The following is a 9,503-nucleotide window of genomic DNA, read 5'->3' as shown; positions in this document are numbered from 1 at the left end:
TTTTCGGTACGCGGGCCTCTCACTGCTGTGGCCTCTCCCGTTGCGGAGCACAGGCTCCAGACGCGCAGGCTCAGTGGCCATGGCTCATGGGCCCAGCCGCTCCGCGGCATGTGGGATCTTCCCAGACCGGGGCACGAACCTGCGTCCCCTGCATTGGCAGGCGGACTCTCAACCACTGCGCCACCAGGGAAGCCCCTGGTCTATTGTTTTGATGGAGGGAAGAACCTCCATCATTTTGCTAGGAATAAAAAATGCAGGTGTTGTTTGACACATTATGGCAAGCAAAGCACATTCGAGGTATATAGAAAAGAAGCTAACTCTTGTGAATAACGAGGTTCTAAGTACAGGCAGACCTTGGAGATATTGCAGGTTTGGTTCCAGACCACCGTAATAGAGCAAATATTGCAATAATATTGTTTCCCAGTGCATATAAAACTGATGTTTATACTGTACTGTAGTCTGTTAAGTATGTAGTAGCGTTATATCTTAAAAAGTGATGTACATACCTTAATTTAAAAATACTTCATTGCTAAAAAATGCTGACCATCGGCTGAGCCTTCAGCAAGTCATAACCCTTTTGGCAATAGTAACATCAAAGATCATTGATCACAGATCACCATAACAAATATAATAATGATGAAAAAGTTTGAAATATTGCAGGAATTACCAAACTGTGACACAGAGACATGAAGTGAGCAAATGCTGTTGGGAAAATGGTGCCGACAGACTTGCTTGACACAGGGTTGCCACAGACCTTCAATTTGTTTTAAAAGAGGGAGGGAGAATATCTGTGAAGTGCAGTAAAGCGAAGCACAGTAACATGAGGTACGCCTGTAAAATGTTTTTTAAAATAAGTTTTTTACAATATCAGTTTCTCAGATTAAATCAGATTAAATTTTTATTCCTTCTGGTTTTATTGAGATATAAGTAGCATACAGCACTGTATAAGTTAAAGATGTACAGCATAATGATTTGATTTACAGACTATGAACTAATTATCACAATAAGTTTAGTGAACATCCATCATCTCATAGGTACGAAATTAAAGAAATAGAAAAAAATTTGTTTTCCTTGTGATGATAACCCTTTGGATTTACTCTCAACAACTTTCATATGTAACATACAGCAGTGCTAATTAATTATATTTATCATGTCGTACATCACGTCCCTCATGATGTCAGTTTCTGGCATCTGCATAACAGCTTACAAAATGTATGATTGCATTTATTTTCAGCAGAAGGAATAAGGCATAAAGTTGTAAGTGACTTGCCAAGATCACAAAGCACATCTCACAGCTGTGTTACTTCCCATGGGTGGCCCAGGAAGGCCTGTCTGGAGGTAATATTTGAGCTGAGACCTAGGTGATGATAAGGTTCCAGCCATGTCAAGGTTTCAGGGGAGAGATAGAGGCAGAGCCACAGCAGATATAAAGTGCTGAGATGGGAATGAAGTTGGCACATTCTAGGAGTGGAAAGGTTAACACGGCTGGAGTGTCATGACCTTAGAGATGGTAAGATGTGAAGTTGGAAAGGTAGGAAACAGCCATTAATGCGGGGCTTTTTTGGCCATCATGAACGGATCAGATCTTATTCTAAAGACAGTGGGCAGCCAGCAGAGGTTTCCATCTGAGAGACAGTATAGTCCAGTTTACGTTTTAATAAGTCACTCTGGCTATTGTAAACATTCACACTCTGGAAAGCAGTTGTCAAGAACCCCAGGCAGTAATTTAAATGTAGAAAGACGTTATCCTATTAATTCCAAATTGTCGCTCTCCTGAAATAATCTATATATCCAACAACAGTGGAGTGGATAAGTAAATTCTGAAGTTTGTTGGTAGGCCTCTGGTTTTAAATTGCATTGGGGAGGGGGGTAGATGAGTCTATAAGCAAAAATGCCAAAACCCTGAGTATGCTCTGTGTAATTTTTTTTTTGGTGATTTTTATCTTCTTTATAATATTTTATATTTTCTAAGTTTTCTAAAAGGACTATGTACTGTTTTCCAGAAAAAAATCAAGACAAATTTTTTTTTTAAACAAGTATTTATATAACCACCAACCAACCAAGTAAGCCCTCTTAGTTAACGTTCCAAGATGTGATTAATTTTCTCCAGAGTTCCCTACTACCAAGTTAGAGATGACTGCTGTTGCTGACATTTTTGACCGCGATGGGGATGGCTACATTGATTACTATGAATTCGTGGCCGCTCTCCATCCCAACAAGGATGCTTATCGACCAACAACTGATGCAGATAAAATTGAAGATGAGGTACAGGAAATAGTTGTATTTTGAGTACATTTTTGACCATAGGTTACTACTGTCCTGAATTTGGTTGGGTGTAATTGCCATATCAGCCCTTTAGTGTGTCTTGGGAGGTGATTATCTGGAGTTCTTTTTGGGGATCCCCTTTTGGATGGTGTTGCCCCAGTGGATCTCCGACTCTTGAGCTGTAGCTCAGTCTCAGTGAATTGTTACCTAAGTGAGTCACCTCTGTGTGGTGCTCTGCAGATTGCAGAGAACCTCTCCAGGGCACCATGTTGCTTAGAACAGACTCATCTCTCAGTCCTGAGATCCTACCTCGGGATACAGGAGAGCGTCTTCATGTGTAGCATTTAAGGGGTGAAAAATAAAGTAATGTTTAAGATGATGTGTACCCACCAAACTTTCTGCCTAATTAAGAGCTGTATCACACTGAAAATTGTATCACAACCAAAAAGTGTGAATTCATTGGTAGCACATCCTGGGATGGGAGAGGCAGTGGGCCTAGTCTTGGAGAGTGGCTTGGAGCACCCCAGGACTGACTTCCAGGGAATTTTGGGCTCCTAGGTAGAAATTTAAATCAGCTCATAGTTTGCTTTATTAGTCAGTTAATATTGATGCATGCGTATTAGCACATTTGAGGAAATTTTGAAGCAGGATGGAAGAATGTGTTGTATCATTACTGGGGAATTTCTTTCATACTCAGCGTTTGAGTATCCCAGTTAGTGAGACTCACGATAGAAGATAAACGCATGTGTCAGAAGCCTGAGATGCCTAAAAAATATGTAATGAAGAGCTTCTCTGATGACATATAAAAATCTTTGTTTCTCTGAAGAGGAAGTCTTGCTTTACCCTTCACACTTTTCTCTTTTTCTGTTTTCACAACCAATAGGTCACAAGACAAGTGGCTCAGTGCAAATGTGCAAAAAGGTTTCAGGTGGAGCAGATTGGAGAGAATAAATACCGGGTAAGAAAGAGAAAACCAGTCCTTTGTGGTAGTCATTCTTGCTGTGTGGCCTTTACAGGTGAAAGCAGCCTGACACACAGCAGATGGCTGATCCCACCTTCCCGTTACCAATGCTTGGAGTACCAAAGCCAGTGGAGACTTGCAATGCGATCAGTCTCTGGCCCTCACCTCTGTAGGTGCCAAATGTCACATGTCCTGTGGGCTGAGCTTTAGTGCCCCAGATAGTTGCATCTGGAAAATAGTGCTGTATCTAGACAGCAGTAGCTTGTATGGGATCCAACATAGGAGACATTTCAGAGCCCTCTCTTCACTGCCAAACGGGTCTTTGAGGAAATGGAGGCACCTTTATCATAAGATAAGGAAACAATTATCTAATGACTGACCATTACCTCCAGGGAGCTGGTCATTGTGAGCCCAAGTGGCTCACAGGCTCAGAAAGGGCTAGAGAAGCTCTGTCCAGGCCCCGCAGGACGCTCAGCCTGCTCAGTAGTCTTCCCTGGAAAGCTGTGCCTAGTGAGGCCATAACTGAGTGAACTGTGCTGTGTTGTAGCTTCTTTAGCTTCTTTGCCCCAGGGTGGAGCACAGAAGGGATCTATGACAGGACCCCTAAAATGTATCCAGCAGTTTGTCAGGGTTCTCTAGAGTCCTAAGGAAGATCTAGGATTATCAAAGAGGATTTAGATGGCCAGATAGCACAGTTACGTGCACCCAGTTAGAAACAGGAAAATGAGGTTCCATTAGCACATCACAACTGTCTTCAAGGTCCAGCAGAGCCACACTGTGCTGCTCTGAGCCGGGGAGTGGAGTGTTGGGTGACTCTGCCTTGGATCCAGCCCAGGGTTTTGAGCTAATAAGGCTCCAAGCAATCTTATAATGGTTTTCTTTCCTTTTTTTTTTTTTTAATTACCTGTGAGAGAAATGAGTTAACAAAGAATATGGTCAGTATGTGTCGTTCTGCTTGGAACTGGTAATATGATTACATGATTTTCATTCCTTAGTGTTAATTTGACAAAACATTCTTTTCTCTCTCTTTTTTTTTTCTTCCTTTTCCTCCATCCTTTACTCTTACTGTCTGTAGTTCTTCCTCGGCAATCAGGTACAGTGTGCCTTGCAAGTGTTCTTTTTGGTGGAAATGGTCTGTGTGGCTAATGCTGCCTGTTCTTTGCTGTGGGGAGAGGACATAATCTGAAGCATGCCTGGCTCATGTCTGGTAGTCTTACCAAGTGGAGAAACTGGTAGCAGGGCTAGTATCGTAAAGCTGTCTCAGAAGCAAAAGGATATAAGTATATATAATTTTCCATTTAAAATTAGATTGGCTGAAGACAATATTTTGGTGGGCTGAGTTAAAAGTAGTATGGTTCTGGGGAAGTTAAAGCTATGGGATCAATCCATCCCACTTCTAAAAAAGAGCCCAGTCTTGTCAGAATACCAGACAGCACAGTTCTGAGTTACACCCAAGTCTTTTGACCGTTAACACAAATTTTATAATACACACTAAGTCAGAAAAGTCTTAAGGTATTTAAGATACTGTGTTTAAATACCTTACTAAAATTTTAGTTACCTGTGCTTATGTTATATTTTATAATCATAAGGGATGTGAGAAGGAGTGTGGAACTCATACTTGGCTGTAGCCTGACGTTTGCCGATTATGGCCAGCCAGCATAATCTAATGGATCAAATTAGACTTGCAAAGATTGAATGCTTTTGACTCCACTTGGTAACTCTAACCTTTTAGATCTTTTTGAGGGTTCTGGGGTCCTATGTCTTAAAGTGGAAGGAAGTTGCATGGGTAAAATTTGTCTTGTGATATGAAATCAGAAACACTAAGAGTTGATTTGAAGCCTTCAATCAAAGTTCCAGGCACTGCTTTAACTACCAACTACAGTAACATTCTGGGCCAGTGGGAAGAACGAAGGATGGAAAGAAACTAAAGACAAGAACAGTCAAACTGGCTTTAAATAAATCATTGCATAAGAGTGCCAAGTAGTACCTAAAGGTTGTACCTGTTTGCTAATGACTGCATGTGGGTACCAGGGGCCCCTTTGAAGTGGCACCGATGTCCTCCTCTACTCCACTGACCAGCAGAGGGTTAGTTCCAATGTTTGGAACAGAATTACGAAGTTTCACTTTATACACGAGGCACCTGAGGCCTTAAGGACCACTGTGCCAACAGCCACACAGCAAATGTTAGAGCAATGACGCAGAGAAGGAAACAGAGCTTACTGTTGCCTCTAAGACTGTTAGGAGGTTTTTGCCTCACCGGCAGAAATCTCTCTGCCAGATTTCTGCAGGTCCCTGTTTTTAGAGCTGCTATAACTCGTTCCACGTTCATCTCTCTGGCCTCCCCCAGACACTTTGGCCCCCAGCTTGGGTCAAACCTCCTTTTCCCTATAGCTCACTAAAAGCAAGTTAGAATCTTTCAGAGAGAGCTTTAGTAAGAAATTAAGGGGGAAACAAGAATGAAATCAATGGAGTTAATTCTAAAGGTTGACAAATAAATTACAGGGCACAGCAATGTAAGAATAAAGTACAGCTTGGGGTTCCTTCCTGATTCCCTCTGGAGGACACATAGGCCCTTATTTCCTTCTTCCCCTCACTTATCCAGAGAGGACCCCAAACAGTGACTCGGGCCGGCACTGCCCTTGGGTCTGGTGGAATCCTCAGTTCCTCCCAAGGGGCCTCCCCGTTCCCACGCATGGGGCCAGTGTCTGAGGGCAGCTTCCTTCCCGGGACGGGACCTTTATTCCCTCATGTTTCTGGGTCCCAACTTCAGTGCTCTTTACACTACACCATGCTGTGGCTGCAGTCACTTTGTATGAAAACCTAAAACCTGCATGAGATGAACGATGTAGGACCATTTTTATTTTCAAAGAAAAGGGCTTGGGTGGGGGATGATATTTTTTCCAATCACCTTGCCTGTATAAACAGTGAGCTTGAATCAGTGCAGAGTAATACAGAGAATTACCACAGAAATATTAATTTTGAGGGGGGTTGGTTACGGGTCCTTCTTAAACATCCTTTCTGGCATTTTCAATTTTTGTGCCTTCTTTCAAAGTTATGGTTCTCCGTTATAACTTTGAAAATCCTAATTAAGTGATTAAATTACCCCCCTCAACATTCTCCTTAAATTAAATAATTTTAGGAATTCCATTTCTCCAACCAAACGTTTGATTTTTGTTTTGAGATCTCAGCATGATTCTCTTTTGTTACCTCTTAACTTTTATTTTGGGAAGAGGATAATTTATGCAGTGGGAAACTCCAGATGTTGATAGGGCTGGGAAGTAGGAATATTTGGCAAGAAAAAAAGGAAAAATAAATATCAGAAAATCATGCTTGTTTTAACATCCCAAAATGATTGTTGAAAACTACTTACAATCAGCATGGTAGATATAAATTTTAATTTCTTCAACTAAATTTTAGTATAAACACTAATCATTTGTTCAGCTGAAGAAAATTTTCTGCTGGTGACAACACAATTAGAGAATACTTAGGGGTTTATTTCTGAAAATGATGTGGAAAATCAAATTTCCTTCTAAGCTTGTAATAATGATGATGCTTTGCAGGGTTTTCCTTGAGACTTGAAATATGATTTGCTGTTCTCCATTTAACTTTTGAGCACACTGTATTCAGAAGCTGACATCCACCTTAGAGCTACCTTTTCTTTTGGAAACAAGCTAGCTTAACAAAGGATTGTATCATTGGATTTAAATTTGGGCAGAATCTTTAAAAGAATCAAAGTGAGCTAATGCCTTGTCTGTCCTTCCTCCCCTCTGGAGCAGGGTCGCAACCATCAACCGTTAACTTTATCCGAACAGAAAGTACGTCAAGATAATGACTTTTAGCTTTTCCATATTTTAAGTTTTTTGTGAAAAATGCAAAATAGTGAGAATTAAAATTGCCCCCAACCTGTGAAATTGTCATTCTATCTGAATACAGTCTGCTTAGGAAAGAAAGTCTAGCCCTGCTCTCGGGCGCCCTCGCTCACCGTTTCCCCTTGGCCCTGCAGTTTGGGGACTCCCAGCAGCTGCGGCTGGTCCGCATCCTGCGCAGCACCGTGATGGTCCGCGTTGGGGGAGGATGGATGGCCCTGGATGAATTCCTAGTGAAAAATGACCCCTGCCGAGGTAAGAAGCCGTTCTGAGCTCGTGTTACTTGTTAGCTACGCCCTCACCCCTCACCGCTGATCTTTCATGATTCCACAGGGTGTTGGTGGTGGGTTCTGTTTGTTGATTCTCTTGTTAAGCTGCCAGGTGCCATCCCACTAGCACAGATTGGGAGTCGGGTGCAGGGCAGACCAGGGAGAGGGAGCAGAAGGGTTTGATGCTGTCAGGGGAGACGGGTTTCTAGGGACACACTAACGAGAATTGGGAATTTATTGGTGTCATCAGATGTTTCTGTGTGAGGGGTTAAATTAACACCAGCCTAGAAAGAAGCCCTATAAAGCCCTGTCGGTTCCCTGTTAGTGCTGCAGATGACTTTGCCTGTAATTCCTGTGTCTGAAACTCAGAGAGGGTATCGGGGCCCCTCCTAGGCAGGGGGGGGGCTGGGAGCTCCCTTAACCAGGGAGAGGAATAGAGAACACCTAGCAGTGAGCCTGGGCACTGCATTGTGAGGCATATGGTCACCTAAGTAAGTCCATGGGGTCTCAGTGTGCTTCAACCTAAAAAGGCCCAAAGGCCTAAGAGAATGGTCTACTCCTTTAGCCCAAAGGCCAAAGATAACAGTCAACTCAATGTGAGTGATGGCATCTGCAGCTAGAGGCGTGTGAGGGCCGCAGCAAGCGGGGGATGGTCAGATTCCAGTTGCTACATCCCGTTCAACTGCTCCTTTCCTTTCTCCTGTTAGCCAAGCTGCATGTGGGTACACAGGAGGCTCCCCCACTGTCTGCCAGTTTGTCTTTCTTGACCAGTTTCTGCGTTTCCTGCTCTGTTTCTTTGTGTTTATATATTTTTTATTCTAGTTCACCATCCTGGGAGTAAAATAAAGCGCTCTGATTCCAGCTCTTCGATTTCCAGTCAGTCTCCCATAGGTTGGCTTTTAAGCTTTGTCCCTCTTACCCACATCCCAGCCCGTTGAGAATGGCTTTGCTTTTTAAACTGTAGCATCTCTTGGCTCTGTGGTATCTGCTGCCTTTATGAATGCTTTGAAATAGCCAAACCATAGCTTTTCTTACTATTATAAGTTGACAAAACAAAATACGCTTGTTGAGACAGTACCCATGGAATTTGTTCTGAGTTTCTGTTTATTTAACAAATACTTATAGCTTTATATACCACACACTGTTTTATTATAAGACCTTACAAATAATAATAACACATTTATACCTCTAGGAGGTGTAGCTACTATTATTATCTCCATTTTATAGAATAGGAAATTGAAGCATAGGAAAGTTACATAACTTGCCCGAGGAGAGGCAGCTAATGGCAGAGACAGGATTCACATCCAACACAGCCTGGCTCCTGACCTCCATGCTGTGTCTCAGATGCTAACATACCCACCACCACCCTTTTTTACATGTGTTTTACTGGTTCCAACTACATAATTAAATTAGTAAGGCTTACTTATAAACTGAGCAGAAATGTTTACAATACTGTTATGTCACTTCTTTGGAAGTGATTTATAGTCAGAATCTGAAGCATTTGAAGCTAAAGGTTCTCACATGAATTCAGATACGCTCATGAATTAGTTCCTCTTAACTCATTCTGCATTTACTCCAATAAACCAGAGTAATAATAGAGTAATAATTTTCATTAGGATTTCCTTTTTATAAAGTAGTTAGTCTTAAAAACACCTATTCTGATAAAAACTAGAGTGGGTTTAAATTAGTTGTAGAACTTAATTATATTGCAAACCAATTTCTTTGATATAAAAGTACCCTCTGATTGTTTTAAATGAGGAGCTATATATATATATATATATATATATATATATATATATCTTTTTAACCTTAACTCAGTAAAACAACATTATTCCTTTCCAAGTCTATTAATAAGGTTTTATTTTTCATGCTGTGTGTGATTGAACTAAACAAAAGAGATACTGCATGTAACATTTTGGAATCTTTGACTGCCTGTTTGCTGCCTGCTGTACTTGCTCTCTTTACGATAACATTGTGCTGCTGGCCAAGGAGAACACTGCTTGCTTTTTCCTTATCTTGTTAGCTAGACATTGGAACCCCAAGGAGATTTGGGAGGGCCATCTAGGAGCTATTTTCTATGGAACATAGTAGCCTTTTTCAGCATCCCTTGGAGCAAACAAGGTAAGGCTTTCCCCTGTGCCT

The 9,503-nt window shown here is 41.7% G+C and overlaps 1 protein-coding gene across 1 annotated transcript in view; it reads left to right on the top strand.

The window, feature by feature from the left end:
• Positions 1-9,503, top strand: part of MACF1 (microtubule actin crosslinking factor 1) — a 350,964-nt gene that overhangs the window by 330,226 nt on the left and 11,235 nt on the right. The window contains exons 88-90 of the mRNA XM_007453778.1: positions 2,111-2,265; positions 3,149-3,223; positions 7,230-7,347. Of these exons, the coding sequence (XP_007453840.1) occupies positions 2,111-2,265; positions 3,149-3,223; positions 7,230-7,347 (348 nt within the window). The remainder of the gene's footprint in view (positions 1-2,110; positions 2,266-3,148; positions 3,224-7,229; positions 7,348-9,503) is intronic.

Source organism: Lipotes vexillifer, unplaced genomic scaffold (assembly GCF_000442215.2).
Source record: "Lipotes vexillifer unplaced genomic scaffold, Lipotes_vexillifer_v1.1 scaffold213, whole genome shotgun sequence".
Lineage (NCBI taxonomy): Eukaryota > Metazoa > Chordata > Mammalia > Artiodactyla > Lipotidae > Lipotes > Lipotes vexillifer.
This window is presented reverse-complemented; position numbering and strand designations above follow the sequence as displayed.